The sequence below is a fragment of the Archocentrus centrarchus genome, chromosome 17 (genome assembly GCF_007364275.1).
Source record: "Archocentrus centrarchus isolate MPI-CPG fArcCen1 chromosome 17, fArcCen1, whole genome shotgun sequence".
Lineage (NCBI taxonomy): Eukaryota > Metazoa > Chordata > Actinopteri > Cichliformes > Cichlidae > Archocentrus > Archocentrus centrarchus.
In genome coordinates, this window is record NC_044362.1 from 27,352,378 (window position 1) to 27,379,274 (window position 26,897).

The 26,897-nt window shown below is 39.3% G+C and overlaps 1 protein-coding gene across 3 annotated transcripts; it reads left to right on the forward strand.

Annotated features, from left to right (window-relative positions):
* Positions 1 to 4,334: 4,334 nt before the first annotated feature.
* On the forward strand, positions 4,335 to 25,524 carry nectin4b (nectin cell adhesion molecule 4b). 3 transcript variants are annotated; one of them, XM_030751142.1, is made up of 11 exons: positions 4,335 to 4,726; positions 9,452 to 9,652; positions 11,410 to 11,577; positions 14,241 to 14,519; positions 18,302 to 18,419; positions 21,140 to 21,291; positions 21,573 to 21,723; positions 21,876 to 21,951; positions 22,227 to 22,286; positions 22,891 to 23,079; positions 23,905 to 25,524. In XM_030751142.1, exons 1-11 carry the CDS (start codon positions 4,672 to 4,674, stop codon positions 24,175 to 24,177), a joined length of 1,722 nt encoding a protein of 573 aa, XP_030607002.1. In that variant the 5' UTR covers positions 4,335 to 4,671; the 3' UTR covers positions 24,178 to 25,524. The 3 variants fall into 3 exon arrangements, with proteins under 3 accessions (XP_030607002.1, XP_030607004.1, XP_030607003.1); XM_030751144.1 differs by having other exon boundaries at positions 23,941 to 25,524; XM_030751143.1 differs by having other exon boundaries at positions 9,455 to 9,652.
* Positions 25,525 to 26,897: the final 1,373 nt, after the last annotated feature.

Here is a 26,897-nt window from a genome sequence, read left to right on the forward strand (position 1 = left end):
GATGAACAGTAAAAAGTGCAGAGCTATTCCTTATTCTTTTAAGACGGTGACAAAAAGACACTTCGGTGCAACAATTTGTTGAATTTGCTTTTTATTCTGGCTGGAAAAAGTCATGAAAGTGTGCTGCTAAACTTATAAAACCTCCTCAATTTCTCAAGATAACTTTTTTAAAACTTTTGTTTTCCTTGTATTGACGTAACAGCAATTTTTTAAAAATTTTACACAATCATTTCATGTCCTCTTTAACATTTGTTTACATCTGTTTGTCTTTTCAAATCTTATTTTACACCTTATGATTAATGTAGTATTATGTGAGTCACTCAATCATGTGTTTTATGATTTATTTTTGACAGATGCGTCCATCCAGCAACACATCTGGCAATTACCCAGAGGTAAAATTAAATCAGTATAACTGTATTATTGTGAAAACTACCATAAACGGAAAATGTGTAAAGGAAAGAGGGTTTTTCAGTGCTGTTGGTGTTTTTCTCTGTAACATCGTAGTTCAGCTTAAAAACAGCCTGTTTTATCATTTCCTGTTACCACGAGCTGACCACCGACCTATATTATTTATACTCTCTGCACGTTGTCACAGTTTCCATCAGTGTTTCTTTGCACCAAACAGTGTCAAATCCCACTTCCTGTAAAATGGGTCTAGGTTTACACATATCATATCTTATAATCTTAGAGTAAATGAAAAACAATCTGCACCCATTTGCCAGTCACTACCCAAAGCAGCAACTAGGTATTTCAGATGTCCAACACTGAGCGCTCCGTTCAAAGAACTGCTGCTGAAATCGCTCTTGATTATGTCTTTGTTTCCATTCCCACAGAAACAACCCGCTGGGGGAGGCATCTATGCGGTGAGACATCTCATTTTTATGCTTAAAAAGACATTTAAAATGGCACATGAGGGAAAAGTGACAGCGTACCGCACAGCAGATGGTAAAGGCTGTTTTTTATTCATCTCGCTGGCTGTCACAAAAATCACACTCCGAGTCAGAGCAGGAAATGAGCGGTGTCCTTTTTAGAGCTGTATTTTAAGCTTTCACATCAGGTTTTTTAACTTCACAGTGTGTGTGTGTGTGTGTGTGTGTGTGTCCGCTTGTGTTCTGCAGGGTCTGACCTCCCACAGCACTGACACCTATGAGACCATCAAAATGGATAAAAAAGCCATCGTCTGATAAACGCAGATTTGGATCGATGACGACACTGAGCACAAAACTCAGTGTTTCACCTGTTGGGGCTTTATACTGTATATTACATTGTATTGTCTTGTAGCGGGACTGTGCATAGATTTTCTATATACACATTATACTCATTTTCTTTGTAAAAAATACTTCCTATATTCCTTAAAATTATAGTATGCATGCATTAAATGTAAAACTACTAAAGTAATTTAACTGTTTACTAACAAAGGCTGTGTGGATGAGTTTCAACTGTATGACTCTTTGTGCCTCACAGCTGCTCTTACTGAAGTCGCAAAGAAAACAGAAGTTTGAAGTTTCTGTTCAAGTGTTCCCGTTTTGAAGCTGTGCGGCACTAGAGCACCTTTACTTCAATCACACAAACAGAGGTTAATATCAGGAACCGACGTGCAGGAAAATCTTATAATCCCATTGGTTTAATCTGTCATTGTTTTAATAGAATTTTAGCTGATCAGTGTTTGGGGTTGGAAAAACTGTGATGACTATAAATACCTGCTCCTTAAAGCCCCTGTCGATGCCTTTGAGTGGCTTTCTGAAAGATCTGACTAACAGGCGAAAACACAAAGACGTTCAGTTCACAGTGACGTCAGAGAGGTTTATGATGAGAGCTGAGAAGCTGGAGCCAAGTTAAGGATAATGAAGCAATTGTTTCTGCATTTCTTCCTTTTTAAATGGAGACTTTGTGATTTCTGATTAAAGTCGGGTAATGGTTTCAAGGGTTTTACACTAGTTGCAAAACCAAATGTGACACAATGACTGATACAGAGAGGTTTAGTTCTGGGATATATTTACTTTGGAAACATCTTATTTCTTAGTTTTTCATACTTGAAATATCACATTTTTTAAAAAGTAATTCCACTTCTGAATCATCCTAAACCGCAGTGGTGTGGCTCATAACTCAAAATGTTTTAAACAAAATCAGCTGATAAAATATGTTATTCAGATCAGATTTTTATTCAGATTGTTTTTTTATTTTAGAAAAGAACAACAATCATACAAAGAGTCAGTATTTATGATTTTGAGACTTCTTCACAACATCTGCAAATCTCTGTGGAATGCTGGACATGGGCCAAATCCTAATTGATTATCAGTGCGCCAAGCTGATAATACTAAAAACATTTCCCAATTCTTCCAGAGATCCCAAAACAAGTTGGTGATAATCTGAGAAATTTTCAGCATGATGGATTACCATGTTAAGAGGCAAAATTTATAATTAAGTGGCAGAAATTTTATTTATCAGCCAATAAAAGTGTTTGAAACGTATGAAATGCTTGTGATAGTTCTTTACTACAGCAAAAAAATACATAAAATAAATAAAAAAAACCAAAGTGAATAACAACAGAAGTGTATGAAATACAACATTTATTACATTGACTGTCATAACAAGAAAACAACCATCCATTCTCTTCCGCTTATCCTGGTCAGGGTCGCCCTGCTGACATAGGGCGAGAGGCAGGGTACACCCTGTACAGGTCGCCAGCCTGTTGCAGGGCCAACACAGAGAGCCAGACAACCATCCACACTCACATTCACACCTATGTGCAATTTAGAGTGATCAATTAACCTCACCCCAGTAACTGCATGTCTTTGGACTGTGGGAGAAAACCAGAGTACTTGGAGGAAACCCAGGCAGAACGTGGCTCGGTGGTTAGACCTGCTGCCTCACAGCAAGATTGATGTCTAGGCCAGGGTTCGATTCAACCTTGGCCTCTCTATGTGGAGTTTGCATGTTCTCTGCATGGGTTTCGTGTAACAAGAAAACACAGCAATTATATTGTTATTTATTAGTTAAATAAAATGAATTCATGTTTTTATGCCCACATTTGAGTCGGCACACTGGACTTCTCTAAGAAGTCAGAAATTAAGCATAAGCATAACATTCAACCACTAAAACTATTTTTTCTGTTCAGGAATAAAATAAATAACTGTAATTTGGCATCGTAATAAAATAATAATAATAATAATAATAATAATAATAATAATAATAATGTGTTGTATGTTTTTTTTTATATACCCACACACTTTCAAAGGAAGTTTCAAAGTTTTGATCTCACTCACCTGTTTACATGGTAGTAAAACTGGAAATGCATTCAAAACAGACTCACAGCAAGCTGTGCGCTGTTTTCCCCTCAAGCATTTCACAATGACAGGACAAACTTGCTTCACTTCACACAAACATACGGCTGTTACAACATACCCACATTATCTCATGAATCAAAGAAAAAGATAGATAGATAGATAAATACTTTATCCACAGAATCCTGTTTTATTGCTTGTATAAATGGAGGCTGACCATGAGGGGAGTACATGTTTATACCAGGGATGTCAAACATAAGGCTCAGGGGCCCAAACTGAAAATTGCAATGATGGAAGGCACGGATCAGATCCTTTCTCTCATTGTATTTGTCTCACTTTTACAGTCTTCTTACTGACAAAGACATCACCAAACTAAATAAGTGATGCATAAACTGACAGAAACTGAGGTTTATTTTTTTGCTTATAATCCACTAACAGAAATGTTTCCATTTTTCACAATTAACTGTAAAAATAGACCGTGAAAAAAGGGAATAAGTTATAAAGTGTATGTAAAACAATAAGATACATATTATGTTATATCTAATAACAACTTGGTCTTGAATGGGCCACACAGCCCTGTTTATTTCAGTTTTATTATCACTTACTTTTTCACTGAAGCCTCTGTAGTGTTTTTGTGCTGTTTCTGCAAGTGCACTGCATGAATAGCAGCTACTGATTAAATTGTTTCAAACAAATTCTGACAAATATTCCCCAGAGTCAGCATTTTATTTACTTATATAATTATATATTGCATATTTGGGCTTATGGAAGAGCACGGCTGTTAAAAAGTGCTGTGGACATTATTTTGTATTAATTTCATATTTTATCGACAAAATTGTCAAATAATCAACAATTTAACTGTTAGTTGGATTTCAAACATGGTAAGTTAAATTGCTCTGCATGAAGCAGATGTAATATATTTTGGGTAATTTTCTGACCCTATCGCTACAATTTATGCCTGCAAAACGTGCAGCACCAGGGGGCGTGCTCATGGGCGGAGCAGAGGTAAGCAGGTGTAGTCGCTCACTACACCTGAATTCTGACGCTTCTCCGTTTGCGTGACAAGGCAGGTTTCTGCCAGAGAAATGCAGACTTTATTTTTCTGCCGTGCACCAGCGCAATTGTAGTTTGTATTGTTTCCGTTTGTCTGCTCACTTCACTGGAAATGTACCCGTTTGCAGCTTTTGCCAACAATTGTTCTTTTTTATCAGTGGAGGAATGATTTGGATTATATCTGAGTTGAAGAGGAAACACCTGCTGCCCCTGGCTTGTTTCTGCTGATCTTTATGTGCCCTCAATTTCCCAACTGAGTATAGTGATGGAAGCTTAACATATTAACTTTCCAGGAGGAGGCTGATAAAGAGAAACTTTTACTTTGGGACTAAAGATGAAGTCAGCTGGGCTGAGCGCGACGGTCCTGGCGCTGCTGCTTTCTTTAATCGGTGAGTTTTCTGTCACATTGATTTGCAGGTAAATGAACAGCGACACTGAGCGATAAAACCACCTGTTTGAAAAGTCGTTTGTTCTCCTGTTAATTAAAGCTGTGACGAGTCAAACGTTAAATCTTTGATGGGGTGGTGTAGGGTTTGGATAAAACTATCTAAGATGTATAAATCTTGGACTATGTGCTCACTTCTTGCCGTAATAACCCAGTGATATTCCTATGAGCACACTGAGCGAGGCTGCAGTGGTTTTTTTGTACCCTTGTGAGAAGACAGTACTTTAGTATCTCCACTTACATTCCTAGGACACTAAGGGTGTGAGTCTGTTAAAGCTACGTCTTTTAATAAAGGAGGGTTTTAAAAAAAAAAAATATTGAACTGAAATTTTGCATTTTTTTTGTTGTCCTTATAACACTTAATGCTTTTGTGTGCTTTTGCTTTATTTGTCATGGCTTTGACTGAAACTGTTTGTCCCAATTAAGCAAAATTGTACTACTACACAATGCAGTTTCTTCTTTTAGATCGCTGTCTCCTAATCTTAGGGTCAGCATGTCACTGAGGCTTTAAGATTGGAAAGCTTTTCAGTTTTTGCCTTTTTAAACAGACTTAGTGGATTATTTTGTTACCTCGTATATCTTATGACGTATCAACCAAGAAGGAAACAAGGACATAAAGCCAAAAAATGCTTTGCGTGAACTATTGTCACCTTACAACACAAACAACTTGTAGCAAGCTGTTGCAAATGGCTTTATGGGCTACACCAAGCAAGCAAAACAAATGTTTACTTTGGACAACAGTGTCCTTCCTTTAAATGTATGTGTTGAAGTATCCTTCCAACTTTGTGGCAACATTTCTGGGAATATCTTTTGTTATTCTGATAACCAGTATATAAACAGTATTGATCCATGCAAAAGACACATCCATAAATAAATGGTTTTGAATTCGATTCATTTCAGTTTTAGGTGCTTGAGTGATTGCTGTAAAGTGACACGTTAAAACCCCAACAATGAGATGATCCCCTATGAGCAAACACTTGGCGACTGTGGGAATGAAAAACTCCATTTTAACAGGAAGAACTCTCCAGCAGAACCAGGCTCAAGAAGGAGCAGGCATCTACTGTGATTGGTTGGGGATGAGGGGAAGGAGAGAGCGAGAAAAGACAAATTTAATAAAGTGGCGTTATCCCATTCTACTTTTAGAACCACAAGTAAGTCTGGAGTCTGAGAGTGGTGTATGCCCATACTGCAGACTTGCTTGTATAGCTTAGGATAATAAGGTACTATGAGGTGTTTAAGATAAGATGGGGCCTGATTCTTCTTTTTTTTTTTTTTATGTGAGGAGAAGGATTTTAAATTCAGTTACAGATTTAACAGGAACCCGGTGAAGAGAAGCTAACGTGGGAGAAATATAATCTCTCACCCTCTCATCTGTGTAAGTACTCTCGCTGCAGTGTTCTGGATCAACTGAAGGTATTTCAGGGAGCTTTTAGAACAATTTGATGATATTGAATTACAATAGTCCAGCCTAGAATTAATAAATTCATAGTTTTTCAGCATCACTCTGAGACAGGATGTTTCTAATTTTAGAGAGTGCGCGCAGATGAAAAAAAAGCAGTCCCATATTTGTTTAATATGTGCACTGAAGGACATATCCTGGTCAAAAATGACTCCAGGTTTCCTCACAGTGTTACTGGAGGCCAAGGTAATGCCACCCAGAGTAGGTTTCTAGTTAGACACCATGTTTCTAAGATTTTTAGGGCCAAATATCCACGACGTTATGTCTTTGACATGCCTGTAGTTTAACTTTTATTTGTGTCATCTGGCTTCATAGATAAATTAAACTGGTTGTCATGTGCAGAGCAATGAAAATACATGCAGTGTTTTCTAATGTTACCTAAGGGGAGCATACATAATGTAAACAGTAATAGTCCCAGCACAGAACCCTGTCAACATTTGTATGTGAAGAAGAATCCCCATTTACATACACAAACTGGAATCTAACAGATAGATCAACAGTTCAAACCGGTGCAGCACATTTCCTTTAACATTAATGGTCTGTTCTAATGACTGTAGTAAAATGCTGCGATCAGCGGTTTCAAATGCTGCACTGAGGTCTACCAGCGCAGAGAGGAGTCCACTGTCAGAGGCCATAAAAAGGTCTTTAGTGATCTTCACTAGTGTTGTTTCAGTGCTATGATGAACTTTATAATCTTGATTGAAACTCTTCAAGTGAACCATTCCTCTGTAAATGATCATGTAGCTGATCTACAGCTACTCTTCTGAGAAGTTTTGAAATAAAGGGAAGGTGGGAAATTGGTCTGTAATTAGATAAGACTGCTGGATCAAATAAGGGCTTTTGAGGAAGTGATTTAATTACAGCCACCTTAAATGCCTGCGTTATGTAACCTGTTAATAGAGATGAATTGATCATATTTAAATGTGTAGCATCAATTAATGCTAAGACTTCTGCAGAACCGTGAGCCCAGCTGTATAACTCAAGGTATCAGTAATGCAGTAATGCTTCAGCCATGAACATGAAGAAAAACTGACTTAAGAAGCTGAAATGAGTGTGTGTATGGGTGTTCTAGTGTCCACATACTTTTGTCCCTGCAGGTGTATAGAAAGAAGCAGCAGAACAGAATGCAGCTCCGTCACATTCTTAATTTTAGTAAATGAAAATGAGAAGTCATTGCTTAACCTGCGTCTTCCTGTTTTCGGTGACTACGGTAATCGTAATAATGGTCATCTGCTTTTGTTTCCTCATTTAGTGGGGCTTAAAGTCACCTGCATTTCTTTGGCACTGTTCTGCTTCAAATAAAGGAGCAAGCACATACATTTGACTATTATTTTTAGGTGTGATAAAGTTACGGTCAGCCTGAATGAACAGGAAAAGCTTGTACAGCAGCTTTGTGATGCCCCAGTGAACCTGTGTTTGTCTAGCATGTGTATGTGTGTTTACTTCTTTCTTTCAGTTTATCTTTCAACTCGCACTCTCCTTCCTCTAAAATCTGAGTCTACATCTGTCTCAAGCTGTCTCTCTGTCTAGTCCTCATTTAGGTCACCCACACTGTAGCTCTTTGTGCCCAAATCTGAACTTTCTTTCCCTACGAACAGACCCACTGCCCCTCCTCTCTGTGTCACTGCTTTGTCGATGTGTCCTTGTACTGGCTGTGCACGATCTGTGGGAGTCCCTGTCCCATATCGGCTTCTTTGTAATGATTAATTAAACTCATGAATCAGTAACCACCGAAGAAAGGAAAAAAACTTTAACCCCAGAAATCAAAGTGCAAATGTTTGGCATCTCCTGCCTGAGTTGTTGATGCACCGCTGGCGTTCACACCCATTCCTGTTTGTGTCCCACGGTTACACGTAGACAGTTTACCGGTTGTGATTAAAGTTACAGCCATTAGTCAACGTCAATTCATAGCTTTTCAGTGGCTTTGATAGTGAAACACGTCATAGAGATGAGTGTTTGTCCTTGACTTGCTAACATGTTGGGTAAGAATATTGAATGATCCATTATACGTCATTAAAAAGCATCTGTTTTAATGCCAGAATGAAGGAATATTAAATGTGCATGCAAGGTTTTGCAAAACATTTAATTTCCTTATAAATACGGTTAATGTTTCATTCATTAAATCTACATTTATTCCTCACAGGGAAAACCAAAATCAAGTCAAACTTAAAACATGGAGAAACACGACAAAATGAAACTGAATGAAACAAATTGTAAACAGCAGGTAGATCGTAAGTGATGAAATAAAAAAGGTCAGCAAACATGAAAAAAATCATCCGAGATCCGGTGGATAAAACAGAAACATGTTTTTAATGGAATTAATGTGAAACAATAGAAGTGTGAACACGTGCTGGCTGACATAATCTTTAAAAGAAACTGCACAGAAATGTTTCCATGTTTCACTGTACAAAGGCAGTCACAACAGTCATTTACTGTCATTAACAAAGAAATACAAAATGACAAAAACTCTTTGCTCCATCATAAACAGCAGGGCTGTTCATAAACAGGAAGCAATTTCTGCTTTTAAGAGTCGCCTAAAAGCAGTTTTTAGTGTTTAAATCCGCCCCTCCCTGCTTCACACAGTCTGCATGGTTTCTCTGTGTTGGCATGTCAACAGAAAAGCAGGTTTGGTGAATAAGCGATTGCTTGCAGGAGTGAATGTGTTTGTCTGTCTGTGCACAAACCTGTATGCACTAATGGGCTATATCTGACCTCCGGTGTTGTGGGATAATGTCAGCCTTTTTATGATCCCCAACAGAACTGGTCATAAGAGTTGTTTGCAGTTTTAGTCTGGAAAGAGACACAATCACTTTAACAATAGGGCGGCAAAACCACAAAATGGCAGGAAAAGGGTCGTCACAAGTTCCCAGACCCAAAGATTGTCTGTTTTGGTTTATTTTATCTGAGTAACAGTCAGATAAAATATTGTATTTCTTCACTTTGAGGAGCTGGAACAACATATTTGGGTGCGTAGGCATGAACACTCTGGCAGATTTGTGTGAAATCATGGAGAGATTATTATGAGTAAAAATGACTCCATGCTTCATCATTCAACTTGGAAATTCCTTGATATTGTGAAATACCATAAACTTAATCTAGTCTTGAGAATGTGCAAAGACTAATGATTTGCTGTATTTTCTGATCCAGACCACACTCTCCAAATATTGCTCCAATGATAAAATCCTGATGTTTTTTTTTCCCCCTCCTCAGCAGTGTGCGTGCAGGGCGGCTTTGTGGAGCCTCCTGAGCCCATCACCTCCCAGCGCTCCCTGACAGAGGGTCAAACCAGACTCCCCTGTCAATATCAGGTGAAGGATGGAGACAAGGTGGTGCAGGTCACCTGGTATAAGGACCTTCCAGATGGCGGCAAGGATCAGATTATCACAGCCCACTTCATAGATGGCCAAACAGGTACACACCAGTGAAGAAGCTTGAGCCAAACGGGTGTGGGGAAACTAAATATTTAAGCATGGGGAAGCTTTTTTCTGTTTCTTTTAAATTTGTAATGAGTGAGGTACAAAATGTGTGTGTGTGTGTGTGTGTGTTGGGGGGGGGGGGGGGGGGGGGGGGGGGGGGGGGGGGTCTTTCCAGTAGATACTACAGGTGTAGTTGCAGTTATCCTTGGACATGATACTTAGTGCAAGCATTTAAAACAACTATTTGCTGGATCCTTTGGTTCCAAGTATGCTTACAGATACTGTCCTCATCAGGTTGTTTGTGAATTTGTACCTCAGTTATTAAATATTACATTAACTTTATATCACCTGTTATCTTATGTAAAATATACATAATCTAAATGAAGTATTAATGACTTCAAATGCCAACCATATTATAATGTGCTTTTGTAACATTCAGGCACACTAAAGTAAGCTTCTTCTTAATTAATGTAGAAGAAACCTAACTCACATGTGACTGTGCACATTATTTAAATCATATTGAGAAAGAAATACTATGAGAAAAATATAAAAGAAAGGCCTTTGCTCTTTGTAATATTGTGTACCTTGTTAAGATGTTACTAATAGCATTAAAAATGTCTATTTCATTTGATTATTCCCTTTCAAGGCTATTAATAATATCTGTTGTTGTGTTGCTACTGTTAAATTCAACCAGTTCGGCTCATTTCCAGCTCTATATTTTTTTTCTTGGAGCTTTACTTGATTCACAGTTTAAAATAATCTTTTATATTTTATCTCATATTGGCAGAAAATAAGGAAAAGCACAATAGGTCCATTTCAAAATACCCCGAGTGGCAGATCACGAGTTTGCGGATTTAAACCAGTCGGCTTTGGTCACAATAGCTTATGTCTGAGAACCGGTGGAGGTCCAGGTGCTGGTCAGAAGATTAAGGGAAATGTAACTGGGTGCAGAGGGCTGCAGCTGCTCCAGTGGATCATGATTGTACTGAGGAGTGTGAATTGTGCGCTGTAATTGTCTGTAGCATCAGAGTTTAATTATTTATTTATTTTTATTTTAACTGTTGTCAGAGTGCACTCACTACTGCAGGGGTATTCAACTCCAGGCCTCGAGGGCCGGTGTCCTGCAGGTTTTAGATGTGTGTCTGCTTCAACACACCTGAGTCAAATATAGAAGTCATTAGCAGGACTCTGGAGAACCTGACTGCACACTGAGGAGGTAATTCAGCCATTTGATTCAGGTGTGTTGGATCAGGGACACATCTAAAAGCTGCAGGCCTAGAGTTGAATACCCCTGCACTACTGTGTTTCATGCCAGCAACAGAGCTGAATTAAATCCTGTTACATTTAATCTGCTGCATTTCACTTTTGGGTTTATTTATCTAAAAAATAAGTTGGACACAACAACATCTTAAACAGCAAATTTATCCATAAAAAGTATAAAGCTTGAATCACAGTCACAAATTAGGAGCAAAAGTACACGTGAGAAAATAAAACAATAGTTGTTGTATTTGTCTCTAATTGGGATGTTTTTTTTTGTTTTTTTTTAACTGAGGTCACCTCAGTAGACAGTTGTTTTGTATCTAGATTACTCTTCATTTGTCAGTTGTGATGCTGGTTGATAACTGCAGGTGTAATTTTAACAATGTCTAACCATTGATTCTCCATTTGTGGAGCTAAAGCTTTTGACAAAGGGTCTGTGCTGACTTTTGTGAAAGTCAGAGTTGCTCACCTGATGTTTCTGTTGTTTGTCAGAGTTTGGGCGTTACTCTGGTCGGGTGAGGTTCGAGAATGGCAACCCCATGCAGAACTCAGCTCTGATTATCCTCGTCACAGAGCGGTCTGATGAGGGCAGCTACACCTGCCATATCTCCACCTTCCCCAGTGGAAATTTTGAGAGGAAGATCACCCTCACCATCTGGAGTAAGAGTCATCCTCCTTTCTCTCTCTCTCTCTCTTTTTTTTTTATCTTCTCGCCCACATATCCCTAATCCTGTCAGAGCTGCTGTAATGATGTTTAAACCATCATCATCCTCAGTGAAAAAGAAAAGCTGGCGACTGGGGGAATTCAGTAGGTGTGCCAACATGGCCACAAACACTGCCAGCATATTTTAGCTTTTACTGTGTGGAAAGCCAAAAAGGAAATTGTTTTAATTGTATATTATTTTGTGTTATCATTATTCTCTTTTACTGCAAGGGAAGTAAAAAAAATAAAGTTTAAAATGCCACTTAAATATAAGAAAAGTACCTCAGAATCTGCGTATACCAAAAATATGTTATATACAGATTCTGATGCTGGTTGGTGATACAGTAGGTAGATAGCAGCTCAGCTGTCAAAACATTTTGCAAGCTTATTTGGTGTTCGAGCCAGGTGAAGATAAGGATGTTCACACCACAGGAATGGATTGAGTTTGTGATAAGTTTCCCACCAAAGCCAGTTTAATATAGCCCCCAAAGTTTACATAAGAGCTTTACACCCCTGCCTTTATCATCTGGATTCTTCCTCTCCAACAAACACCCTAAACACAGGAAGGACAATAGAGAAACCACTGGAAAAGCATGTTGTGTATATACAAAGAAAATCAATATATAGTAAACTCAGAGTATTGAACAGGATGACCTAATTGTGGAAACAGGGTAATGCTTTAGAGAGCTGCCAACTATGATTTCCCAGATCTGTGGCAGAAGGAAAAACTTCCTCTTTAGCCTCAAATCACCTGTTTTCACTGCCTTTTGTCTTTAAAAAAAATCTTGGCAGAGGTTTTTCACCCAACTCTTAAAATAAATACAATGACTAAATTGCTAATTCTGAGGCGCCAGCTTCAGTCGACATTAAAACTCTGTTTCCATCAGAGAAGCCGCTTAAAATTTTGAAAGACACATTTTGACTAAAAAAAAAAAAATACAGTTTCTGAAGTGCATCTATTATCCCTGGACCACCACCTCCATGCCGTCCTGATTACACTGTGAAATAATTTCTGTAGAACCATAATAACAAGCGTGGGAATGCTGTTTTTGGATCGATCCTCTGTGAAGTAAATCCTGGAATGATGGTATCATTTTTAAACAACTTTCTCATTTCGCTGCCAGTCATCAGCAGCAACAGATCAGACACAGGCCTGTCTCAACACGCCCCAGATCTGACAAATCAGCAGAAGTACACGGACTAGTAAGAGGCAACCTCCAGCACCGAATTCCCTCAACCTCGGAACGTTCAGCTGTAAAATGTTGATTTGCAAGCAGAGTAGCTGATACAGGTGGCTACCTGTCCACGTGTCATTATCAAAAACTGTGATCTGAACAAACTGGGCATGTGGTTCTTACTGTGGAAGAATCGATTTTAGAAAGGAAAAAAAATGTCTAAAAGTCACACTTGTGTTCAGTGTACATTAAAATACAGATAAATTATTTTAATTGTGAAAGGTGACCGCGATAGATGTATCAATAAGTTTTACAACTCACAGCTTCTCTCATCTGGATTACCCATAGGAGACACTTTTCAGATAACTTCATCAAGCAAAATAATGTGAAAATGAAAAAACTTTGGAGGAGCGAACGTCTCTCCTGCTCCATTTTCTTTGGAATTTCCATAAGTTGGGTGTTTTGTTGGCTGTGAGGCAGAGTCATTTATCAATGAGAAAGCTGGAATTCTTATTATTATTACTTTAAGCCAATGAGTTCAGCAGATTTCCCCTGCTGATATGCGGCGCTGTGCTTTCATGTTTTTTGTTTTAAACTAGTTTCTGTTTTTAAAGTTTCATCTTTCCTCGTGGGGGGTGCCCTTTTCTTTGTCTGTTAATCCATAATAGTTGTTGTTAATGTGAGCTACTTGTTTTGTCTGACGCATTAATAATCCAAACATTAGTGGAAAGATTTAACCCAGCTGTGACTGCTTACAGCAGTCATGACTGCAGTGTGAATCACAATCGTGTTAAACCAGTTGGTGGCAGATGGCAACAAAAACAAAATGTAGCTGTGCGAAAACATTCTAGGCCACCTCTTCTCAGTGGATTTTGCAACTTGGTCTTCTTGCACAATTCCAATGAATTTGATGGTGTTTTTAGTTGGAAAGTAAACAACTATGATATGCTGTATGTGGGAAGGAGATTAACTTTGACAATGCACAAAAAGATTTAGACCAATTGTGACACTAATCATAGACTGTACATAAAAGATGGAAGTAGACTTGCATTAGCTCTACGGCCTTTCCCATTTTCATTTTTTTTCTCTTTTTTTTGGGGGTGGTATTAACATTTGCTGCCTCAGTTAGCAAGTTACATTCATAAACACATGGGTGCATATAATTAACAGATACCTGCTAATTAGTGCTAATATATAAATAAATGCTAGAATTTCACTCCCCAAAACTATTGCATGTATAGGTATTACATTAAAAATACTCACAATTGAACCAATACCACAAAGGCCATGGAGAGGTCGACTTCAATGACTCATGAGATGAGGCTGAGCAGACAGTCTACACGTGTGTCTGTCCACACCTGTCAGTCAAACATGCCACACCCCTAATGATGCATACCTCAGGCAAGGGGGTATGATGGATGACCTTTTTCCTTTTCTTCATTTAGGTTTACCCATCTCCTCTCTGGATCCAATAACCCTCGTGGAGGGCCAGTCCTTCCGTGTGGCTGCCACCTGCCGAGCCATAGGTCACCCAGTTCCCGTGCTCTCCTGGGACACAGACCTGCCAGGACAGGACCAGAACCGCACCAGTGAGAATGGGCCAGTGTCCAGCTACTACTCCCTATACCCCCTGCGCGGCATGAACGGGAAAAAGCTGGACTGTTTGGTGTGGCATCCCGGCTTGGAGGAGCCGCGTAGGATCCGCAACCGCTTGGAGGTTCAGTGTGAGTACATTTTAAGTCTTGAGCCAAAAAAAATAACATTGCTGGTTGTAGGAGAGTAATGGAAGGAAACAAAGACTCACAAAGTGTCAGAGTATGATATGGAAAATGTGGCCCCTTCCACACTGTTTATAGGTCAGCAATCACAAAGTCCCTACATCACGCATTCTTGCCCACCAGAAAGATGTTTCCTGAAGTAATTCAGGCAAAAATGTGGAGATGTTAAAAGGTTACAGTAAACCAAGCATGATCATTGGTCAGAAGTCTTAAATCTCCACAATGTCCTCAATCATGGTGGATCATTAGTACCTCAGTGGTACTACGTCATAGGTATTATGGTGGTGACTTTTTTTCTTCTTTTTGACTGCTTTCTGGCCTTCCCCATGTATGAAACAACTCTTTCACTCCAAACTTTGTGTGAGCTTTTGTTTTGTATACACTGTTTATCAATCAGACGCTTGACTTGCAGAAACCAGAGAATGAAGGTACAAAACAGGTTTATTCAGCTAACCAAGAATCTAAACTTACATGAAACAATTTCTCTTTATATTTGTCAGTAATCAATACTTATTTCTATATGTACTACACAAAAGTCGTGTATATGTGTGTGTGGTGGCTGCTGCCTGCTTGAATGCCTTGATCTGCTACTACTTAATGTAGTTTTACTACTGGTTTAATTCACAGTTCATTACTCCCCGATACTGCCGTCTCACTGCCATCCATATTTAGTTTCAGTGTATTTTGCAGCTATGAGCAGCTCCTCCTTATTGTTGCATTATACTGGTGAGTACAATGCAACTCCTGAAGAATGTGTATAGAACTGGGATACACCCAGCTTTTTAGTTCATAGCGGTTAAAAATAAAGGGAAGAAAATTGTGTTTTTACTAACAAACAGTTCTTATAATACCATCTTTCTCCTTTCACTTGAGGCTTTGCTCTGATCCTTGATGCAACACAATTTAATCCTCTCCATCGGATGTTAAATATTTATAGGTTACAACTTAAACCAGGAGAATGTGTGTGTTTTTTTTGTTGTTTTTTGTTTAAAGCCAAAACTTAAGTGCATAACTTCAGTTTGTCAGTCACAGAAGGTAACGTGGCAAATAAGACGCATTCAATTAATCTGTTTTTTGCAGCCTTCAAATTCTGTAGAAACCGTGGGCACCCCCCAAATATGACTAACTGCAAAAATAATTTCACATTTTAAAAAATAAAAATCTACCAAAATATTCACTTCAAAGGGACACTTGTGAAATATTTAGCCCACATCAAGAAAATCAGATGTTGAACTAATAGGAATATTGTGTTTGTGAGGGTATGATGCCACTAAGTTAGTATTTGCATTAGCACGGCTCTAAAGGGGAACACCCAAATGTAACACAGGTATTGTTACACACATAGGTAACAATACCAACTATACACATTTTTCCTCTAGTGTTGTCAAAATGTTGATGAAATAGAAGAAAATATTGCTCTTTAATGCATTTCTGATTATCTACGTTGAGTAGGTGGCAGATTCTACACAGATAATTTAGCATAACCAGAGTCCTCCTAGTAGCAATTTTTGCCACGCAGCAGTCAACTTGTAACATTTTCAGGCAGTTATTCTAAAGAATTTGCTGAATTAGCTTAAAAGCTGTGAAACAAGTTTGACTTTTTACTTTGGAAGCTTCAACTGCCATCTTTGATGTTGTCAAATTCTCCCATAAAATTCATACTTGTGTACAATATGCACAAACTATATACTAATAACATTACCTTATTTGTAATATTTGCTGGTAATATTCAAGAAATCAATATATTCTGCTGATGTAATATGACAGGTACCACCTCAATTTCTTTTTGTGTTGCATGGTGGGAAAGACAAAGCTGTTTTCAGCACGCATACTGAAACTGCTCATACCACACATTACAGTCATGGCCAAAAGTTTTGAGAATGACTCAAGTATTGTTTTCACAAAGTTTGCTTCTTCAGTGTTTGTTTTAAAATCTTTTTGTCAAATGTTTCTATGGCCTACTGAAGCATAATGACAAGCAGTTCATACATATCAAAGGTTTTTATTGACAACTGCATTAAGTTTATGCAAAGAGTCAACATTTGCAGTGTTGAGCCTTCCTTTTCAAGAACTGACTGGCATGCTGTCTGTCAACTTCTTGGCCAAATCCTGACTGATAGCATCCCTTCTTGCATAATCAGTGCTTGGAGTTTGTCAGAATTTGTGGGGCTTTGTTCGTCAATCTGCCTCTTGAGGATTGACCGCAAGTTCTCGATGGGATTAAGGTCCGGGAAGTTTCCTGACAAGTTTCCAGGATCCTTTACTGTTGGCATGACACAGAACTGATGGTAGCACTCACCTTTTATTTTCCAGATGCCCCAAACAATCAGAAAGGGGCTTCATAAGAGAAAATAACATTACTGCAGTCCTCAGCAGTCCAATCCCTGTACTGTACTGCAGAAAATCAGTCTGTCCTCGATGTTTTTCCTGGAGAGCAGTGGCTTCTTTGCTGCCCTTCTTGACACCAGGCCATCCAAACATTTTTGCCTCATTGTTGCACTTCCTGTGGAAGCTCTGCATTGGTGGTGCCCCAAACACACAGCTGAATCTACTTTAGGAGATGGTCCCGGTGCTTGCTGGACTTTATTGGGCACTCTGAGGCCTTGTTCACAACAACTGAACCTTTTCTCCTCAAAGTTTTTGGTGATCAGATATATGGTTGATTTAGGTGTGATTATACTAGCATACTTTTTATTCAAGGCATTGATGACTGCACATGCTTCCCTGCAGGTAGCCACCCTCCTTTTAAAGCATCCAATTTGCTATTCAAACTCAATCAGCATAACAGAGTGATTTCTAGCCTTGTCCCTGCCAACACTCTCACCTGTGTTAATATGAGAATCACTTAAATGATGTCAGCAGGTGCTTTTGTGGCAGGGCTGAAATGAAGTGGAAATTATTGCAATTATTAAGAATTCATCTGATCACTGTTCATAACTTCCTGGAGTACATGCAAATTGCCATTATAAAAACTGAAGCTGCAAACTTTGTGAAAACCAATACTTGTGGTGGTCTCAAAACTTTTGGCCACGACTGCAGTATGCCATGACACACTGCTATTGTTCTTAGCTGGGCTCTGGGCCAAATTTTAAGCTCTTCCTGTTAATGGGAAAATCAGCCAATTAGATTTTTTTTTGTTTAGTTGCCCAGCAAATTATATTTATTATGCTTAACTCTCTGTCTGTGAGAATAAAGAGCAGGTTAAACATTAGACAGTACTGGCAGATTGGATCCTGCGGTGGGAAAGTGTCAGTAATAGTCTGTGCTTGACAAACTTTGTTTCAGCAATTTCTCTTTGTCTAATTTGAAGGACATTTATTCCAAAGCTGTGAACTTGAACTGCGACAAATCGCTTTACTTTCAAAAGTACAATTTTTTTGAACAGTAGGATTAAATGCAGGTTTTCAAACGCACATTTTCTGTTAACCTTATATAGTCGCTGTTACTGTTAAAAAGTATTGAATTGGTCCACAACATGCTTGGCAATGCATCAAAACCTCCCATGCAAGATTTGAAACTTTGTAGGCTTTCAGTGAATACGAAGTTGTTCTGTGACAAAAGTGATTTTTTTTTAAAAGGTCTATTTAAGACAAAGAAACACCTTCATTTTTTAAAATAAATATATCTCCACTGCAGCTCTACAAGGTTTTCTATTTGTAACACCATGCGGTGTATATAGGGGAGTATTTTGTGTTGCTGCTTACTTAATATTTCTCCTTCTGTGTCAGACCCCCCAGATGCCACGATCACTACATCTTCATCTCACTGGTACGTGGGTGTGGAGAATGCTGAACTGATGTGTGAAGGCAGGGGACACCCCAAACCTCAGAACTTCACCTGGAAATGGTACTTTCCACATTTCCTCATACACATCTGATAGTCAGCAAAACTGTGATGATTACATGTTAATCCCCGCTCTCCTCTTTGTAGTACTATTGATGCTGCTAATGTGCTCTTTACATGGCTCTGGAATGTAACTCAAAACATAGATAAGCCATTGCTAACACGCATATACATGGAGCACACACCTGCAAACAACAAAGGAGTGCGCTTGCATCTAAAGGGGGGGGATCCTTTCCTCTCCTGGCTCAAATCACGGCTGAATAAAAGGCACGGTGTCCTGTTGCGAAATTTCAAGTTAGAAGAAGAGGGAGGAAGATTTTGTTTCACACGAGGGAGGGAGCGAGCGACACAAGGAAGAGCAGGAGACACATGCTAAGCGTTTAATCATAGTGCCATGCTTTAAATATCACTCTAATGCCTGGTAAAACACTGGGTCTGTGCTTTAATTAAAGACACCAACCATTACAGCTCTGCCTGCGCACACAGTGATCAAATGTTTTGTGCTGAGTGAAAAATATTTGGGCATGAGGCAATCTTGACATGTTAAAGCTGTGTTAGTTTCAGCTTCTCCATTAAGCAATCCTTATGTAAGTGAGGAAATGCATTGAATAATTTTAGTTATAATGTAAGTAAAAGTTTTCAAATTTGCACTTATTTCCCTTGATTGCTTTTTCACAAGTTAACTATCTAAAAATACAACAGTCAGTATGGGTGGCTGACTGCTACTCTTTCCGAGTGTCTGCTAAGTCTGCACTGAAACCACTGTGTAAATGAAACCATTTTGTAGTGGGGTTATGTAAACGATTGTTGGCCAAAGAAAAGGCCCTATGTATAAACCATGTGTGGATTAAACGAATCATTTCAGTTTTAAAGATAAGAAGTCATATTAGCTGTTTCTGTGTGTCGAGCCTTTATGCTAAATTCTTCTAGTTCCAGTTTTATATGCATGGGCGACATAAATGTTATCAGGAAGGAAATAATGTGTGCATTTCCCACAACGTCTTACCATTTCTGTTAAGGTCCAATTGTTTTCAAGTGAGTAAATATGTACATCTAATCACTAATCACTGAGGAGACTGTTGTTGTGATTTTGAGCTATGATATATATATATATATATATATATATATATATATATATAAATCAAATTTAATTGAATCTACACTCACCAGCCACTTTATTAGATGCATCTGTTCAACTGCTCATTAACGCAAATGGCTAATCAGCCAATCACATGGAAGCAAATCAGCGGGCATGTAGACATGGTCGAGATGACCTGCTGAAGTTGAAACTGAGCATTGGAAGATCATACCAGGTGCCACTCCTGTAAGAACAGGATGCTGACGCTACAATTCACATGGGCTCACCAAAATAGGACAGCAGAAGATTGGAAAAATGTCACCTGGTCTGATGAATTTTGATTTCTACTGCTTCCCGGACCTTAATCCCATCGACAACACAAAAGCATGGATCCTTCCATCACAGTGTATCCCTGTTCTGATAGCTACTTCCAGCAGGGTAACTGCACCATATCACAACCTTACATCATTTGAATATATCCCAAAGGTGCTCACAATCCAACAGAGCACCTTGGGGTTGTGGTGGAACAAATATGCATCTTAGATATGCAGCCGACAAATCTGCAGCAACTGTGCGATGCTGTCGTGTCAACATGGACCAAAATCTGAACACGTTGTTGAATCTATGCCGTGAAGAATTAAGGCAGTTCTGAAGGCAAGGGGGTGCAACTTATTAGCAAGGTGCACTTAATAATAAAGGAGCTGATGAGTGTATATTTATTTAAACAGGGCAGCCCTAAAAATATAAAATGTGTATATAGAACAAATATATAAAATTCAGGAATACTTTATCTATATATTTTTAACTTTTACTTTTGGGGCAATCCAGGCCAGGTGTTTGCTCTCATCTTCAGTCTTTTGACATGCTCCTACTAAGTCAAAATGTGAAACTCGTAATGTGAAACTATATTGTACAATTTCACAATAGTAAGCTCCGCTTCTCTGCTGGTTATTCACACAGAGAATAAGTCACGGGAGAGTTAGAATTATTTTGGGCAGTGAAGGTGTGTTGCGCACCTTAACTGTATCATTTTTAACCATCTTCTCTGTGTCAGATGAAATCTCTAACTGTGGCTCGATTTTACAAAAGGCTGGTCAGAGAAGCTAGGCGGGGTGTTGAGAAAAGAAATCTGAGCTGGGGGCGAGTTTGGGGGTAAAGCAGCAGTTAAATAGCTGGTGCTGCACAGTGAAACCAGGGGGGGAATATGACCCCTCTCAGTGGACCTGATCAGAAACTGGCTCTCCATTATGTGGTCTGCACAATTTGGGACTGAGCATTTGGGCTTATTTTCAATCCCTCAAACCTAGTATTTATCTGGTTTATACAGATCAACGAGTCCAGCTTGTTTTTGGTCCAGGTGGTTGCACTCTGTGGTGAACTTGATCCCTCAGAGTGTTTATCTAAGTCAATCACTTCCTTGATGCAAACCAGTCGTTGGATTTTTTCCTGTTGCATGAGAGCAAATGCCATTAGTTATTTGTATATTTCCTGCCCCGTAGTTTGAACTCTACACTTTAATTTTATAATTTGCCAGTGTGAGTCAAAACTATTGTTTCAAACAGTGAGTCATGGGCATCTGCGTGGTTCACCTCTTTATGACATCTCTGCAAACTGACAGTGATGTGTTTCTTCTGATTACCTGCAGGAAAGGAGGGGCACTGCCTGACGGGGTGTCTGTGGTTGGAGAGAAGCTTGTCTTTCAGCGGCCCATTCACTTGAGTGACAGCGGGGCCTATGAGTGTGAGGTCAAGAACAATGTGGGAATAGGAAAAACAGAGTATATACTCAGTGTATTGGGTAAGTATAATAACATTAGTTTTGCATTAATTTGCATGGGATTAAATAGAGAATCTGTCATGCTGCTGTATGCTTTGTTGATATTTTTTGCAGGAGGAAATTTAGACTCATTTGTCAAATGCCTTCTGAGTTGGTGTCATTTTCAACATTTGCTGCCCCCTCCTGGCAGTAACTGATGAGGCTGAAATCAATCTGATTAAAAATATTAAGACAAAGTTATAGTTGTTTGAATGTTTTTATGCGAGTCAGTCATCAGATGTCTTCCTATTTTTTTCTTTCAGAGTGCGATTTCCCTAAAAATAACCTGCTGCTCATCATAATTTGCGCCTCAGCTGGAGGTTTAGTCCTCGTCCTGGTCGCCGTCATCTTGCTGGTCAACTGCCACCATCGAAGGAAAACGGATAGGCTTAAGAGGGAGCTTGATGTTAAAAAGTGAGCTGAACCGTATTTTGTTGAAGAAACCCTGCTGTGGCAAAATACGTTTAACAGCTTCAACTGCAATTTAAACTATCTGTGCACTCGATCTGCTTTCTGGAAGTACATTTCCAAACGTGCTAATGTTCTCCAAATGTTTTCCCCCGCAGCGATGAAATTAACAGCTTCTCTAGACAAGCCTCTTTCAGGAGACTAAACTCTGTCAGCACAGACTACAGATTGCCGGTACGAATGCACGCACAGACACACAAGCTCTACCAATGAGAACAGTACCCCACAAGCCTGAGAGAAACCAGGTTGACACACCTGGCCTAGTCGGGTGGAGCCGCTGGCAACTCAGCGGAGAGGTCTACTCTGGAGGCCGATGATTACAGGCTGCTCAGCTTCGACATATAGTGTTCATAGACACACATCATTAATATCTCATTCTTGGTGGTTTGTTGTGTTACTCTTTGTATTCAGGGTCACTGATGTTCTGTGACTTTCTTATTTTTCTCCAGGGTGAAGATTATACCACGCTCAGAGTAGACAGCCGAATAAAGAGCAGCCTCATGTCTCTGGTGAGTTTCTTACCGTGATGAAATCGATCCAAATGCGGAAGAAAAATTTTGAGTTTGATTAATCAATAACAGATCTGATAGCACAAAAGGCTGTTGTGAGTTTGATTAACAAGCTTTATTCAGCCGAAAAAAAGAGGGGGGGGGGGGGGGGGGGGGGGGGGGGGGGGGGGGGGGTAATAAAATAGATGTGTTGAGCTGAGCAGTTACATCAGCTGAAATGTGATATGAGAGGGTGGGACGACCATGAGGTTTTGTTTTTTTGTCTTCCGAAGGGCATAAAAAATCCAAAAAGGCTGTGCAAATATAGCCTTAGGAAATATAGAGGTAGTAATGTGCAATAGTCTTGTGCCACCCCTCAGTTTTTTCTATTGGTCTTCCAAGCAGTCAGACTCTCTTGTGTGTTGTTTTTTTTTTTTTGTTTTGTTTTTTTAAGTGGTCTTGAGCAATAGTTCTTCATATTAAAAGGGATTTTTTCCTCTCCTGTCTTTAAGGAATTTTTCATAGGGGACTGTTGAGCTTGTTCTCTATGATGTTGCAGAGTTTTACAAAACAAAGTGCCTTAAGATCTTTATCAACACACTGAATGTCCCCTCCCTGCCCACAGGAGCGTACCCACTCCGTTCTGGGTTCGAGGTGGGGGCCTCCAGAAGGGGTGGAGCTGGACGAACTGGGACGGCCAGTCGTCTGGAGTGAAGTCAGAGAGAGCCCGGGAGGAGCAGAGATTGACAGAGAGAAGGAGGAGCACAGGAAGAGGGTGGAGTCATTCGTGAAGAGCAGTAGCAACATGTCACTGGTATGTGTCAGCGTCTGAGAGATTAGGCAAAAAATGCATTTAGATTTGTTTGTAATGTGTCATATGATAACAATATGCTTTATTCATTGCTGAGTTTGCATCGTCATGGAGACGGGCTGAAAGACTAAAAACAAAATACCACATTAAACTTCATGATAAATGTTGGATGGTAGGACATGCTCCATAGTGTTAGTTCCTGTTTTTTCTACAGTTTTAACCTCGATAAACTGGTTTTAAACATATATAAAAATTGAATGTCTCACAGAATGTTGAAAAAATGTGTAGAAAAATGAGATGTAAGGTTTGTGTAAAATATTTCCAGCTTGACTGCACCTTATTTGGATTTTTAGTGCAAGTATTTTCAGCCTATTTTATACCCCCTTTTTTGGGGTCCAACTTAGATATTTTGATTATGTAAAGGGGACCTATGATGCTCATTTCCAACTCCATATCTGTATTCTTGGACTCCAGTAAAGTAGCTTTGAATGATTCACAGTTTATCCTCTTTATGAAACAATCCGTTTTAGCTCTTATCTCCTTAAAGCCGCCATCTCTAAGCCAACCTTTTTTGATTGGCTGCTCATACAGAGCCAAGAGCAGAATAGACTGTCTGAAGCCAAGTGGTAGGGCACACTGAAGCCTGAGTTTTTAGCTCACAGGGATTTCTTGTTCAAATGCTGAGCTCAGTGTTTGAAACTTTAGTATTAACATCAGCTTAGATATGAGAGAAAATAGGGAAAAGCGTAATAGGTCCTCCTTAGTACTGGTAACTCTCAGGAAAAATTCAGGAAAAACAGTATTCTATTTTTATACTGTTTCTACCAGGACTCAGGTCTTCCTTCATCTCTGGTTCCCCTGAAGGCCCAGCAGGACGACGGCAGCGGGCCCAGAGAGCCAGACACAGGCCACCCCAGGGAGGGAGAGGACTGGGAGGCTCCCGCACACTCTGTAGCAGAAGGACACAATGATGACGAAGATGGCAGCGCCTACCAGTTCTCAGAGACACTTGCCAATTATTTTGACTACAGTAATGGGGTCCTCAGGCCCAAGCCACAAAGCAATGCCATTCTGCTGCACCCCAGAGGACAGCTGATCTAGACGGGACTCTCATCCGTAACATGACGAGAGACGGCTGGTCTGTACCTCTGCAGTGACTGTGACTTTTTGATGTTTTTTTTTTTTTTTTAAATATACTGAATGGGTCGTTTGTCTCAGGTACTACCCCAATGCTGATAACTCTTGCCTTTTTATTTGAGAGATTTTTCTTTATTTCTTAAAATCACTGGGAAGTTTTCAGTTTTTTTTTTTTTTTGAGCATTTTATGAATTAAACAGTCAGTAATATAAAAGGAAGATGAAGAACGACGCTGGGGGGAAAAAAAAGTCTCCAGCCTGATTGGAATTGGGAATATTATGGTTCAAGGTAGAGCTACTGAAATGTTTTGAACCTAGATTATTTTTAAGTTCCACTAATATTAAGTGGATAAAGTGTTTTGCCCCAAAGGTATGCAAATGAATTTTTTTTCTATTCTTGAATGTGTATTAAGAATCCTGTTACACAATGTTTGCTATGTTCTGTACAAATCTGAGTTTTGCATCCAGTGCTTTTAGTTTAAATACATGTGAATACATACAAAGCCCTCAAGAATCCTGCCTCACACTCATGGTGTCTCATATCTAAATCCCTCATGGAGAGCAATATGTATATATCGAATACGTCTGCATACACTGATTAGTCACAGCATTAAAACTACTAAGGGTGAAGTGAATAACATTGACTCGCTTGTTACAATGCTTTGATCGGCAGGGAAATCTTGGGTCATGGTGCATATTTTGAGCCACACCACATCACAAAAAAGAGCGCAAGGTGCTGGCCCAACCTCCCAACTCCTCAGATCCAAATCAAATCAAGTTTTTGCGGGATAATGCAGACCAAGTGTGGTCCACAGATGGCCCAAAGGATCAGCTAAAGATGCCCTCAGAGGTTCTGTGTCCATGCTGCAATGGACCAGGCCTGTGTTTACATTGTTTCCACAACAGTTCCTACACATTATTATTGTTATTAGGTGATTCTAATGTTAATGTCTGATTGGTGTGTTTGTGTATACATGTTTATTAGTGCACCTTTAACAGGTCAAAAAACAAATGAAGAACTCAAGAGGCAAGGTTGAGTTATTTGACCAGCTGGTGTTTTGTAGTATCATCTCTGTGTTTTTACTGCTCACAGTGGGTGAACTGTAAATACTGTCTGTATAAAAACATTGTGATGCCACAAATGCACTGTAAATATTTTTTTTTAGAGAAGCTTAAAGTGATATGTAAATGTTGAGATCTTTATTTGTAAAAGTACAGCTTAAAGTCTTTTTTTTTTTAATTGTAACCTGGGACATTTAAGCTACTTCTGACCATCATGAAATGGCAGAAATTTTATGGATTATTCTGTGAGAGGGTGATGAGTTTAAATAAATTCTCTATTAAAGAAAGTATTTTTGGGAAGTAGGGTTTTCTGTTGTTGTCACGATGGCATATGGCATACACCCCCCCCCCCCCCCCCCCCCCCCCAAAAAAAAAAAAAAAAAAAAAAAAAAACCAAACAAACCTAAAAGTAGTGCAGGCCCCTGTAGGGGAGCAGTATCACTGCAGGTGGTGTGGATTATCAGTGAACAAAAAAATGCACTGGAAAAGCTGAATAAAGATGATTTATGTGCCAAAAAAAAAAAAACAAGTTTGTTAATGCTATTGTGCTTTTTTTATTTCACCAAAAAATTCAACAAATTTGTTGTTTCTGCCATTGTTAGTAATGGGTAAACAGTGGGGTGAAGATCTAAAGCATTTAAAGGGAGGCGCACTGGGAAAAGTTACGCACATTAATTAAGCTAGCTCTTTGCTCCGATTCCAGCCTGTATGCACTTCACTGTGCAAGAAAATGAATGGAGGTATTTCTCAAACTCCCAAACTATTCCTGATTTCAACAACTGCAGACTATTTTTCTGAAATGGTCTTTACTTCTCACATCCCTCCAAATACACAACATGTGTATGTGGTGGCTCCAGTTGGTATAGATGTGAAAGAGCCATGGTCCGAGTCCAGGAGGACACACAAACCCAGCCTCTGGGTGTCACGAGCTGGTGTACCCCTTGTGCCAGTTCCAAGCCCGGATAAATGGGAAGGGTTTTTTTCAGGAACAGGAATTGTAAAATCTGTGCCATTTCAAACTTACAGATCCATGCACTGTGGCAACCCTTGGGAAATAAGACAGCAGCTGAAAGTACCTATCCCTCCACATATGACACAAACAGATGTTGCACCTTTAAGGAGGGGACTTGGTAAACCTGCATAAATACTGCCATGATGTTAAAGGGCTTTAGTTAAGGCTAGCTGGTTTGGAACAACATTTAATGTTTTGGAACAAGCAAATGGATTCAAAGTGTGCATGGCATGAAATTGGGCTTGGGAATAGGACTACAAGAAGGCCTACATCTCCCAGCATGAGTGGATGTGGATCCTGTGGGAAAGCTTTGTAGGAAGTTACTGAATGTTTTTGATAATGATTCTTCTCTTTTTAACTTCCCTGGCCCTTGAACATTTGAGCTGCAATGATGTAATGGCAAAACAATGAAAAACACAAATAAACAAGGTGTTTTTTTTTTCTTTACAAACATGAAACTGCAATAATCTCAGTTTATCTTTCCATCCGGTCAACGTAAATTAAGTGATGAGATGGTGGATTTTCCCCAACTTCCTTAAAGTGGATCACAAAAATAATAATGCTACAAATGGATGTTAGAAGGTGGACAGTGACTGCAGATAGAAGGTTGA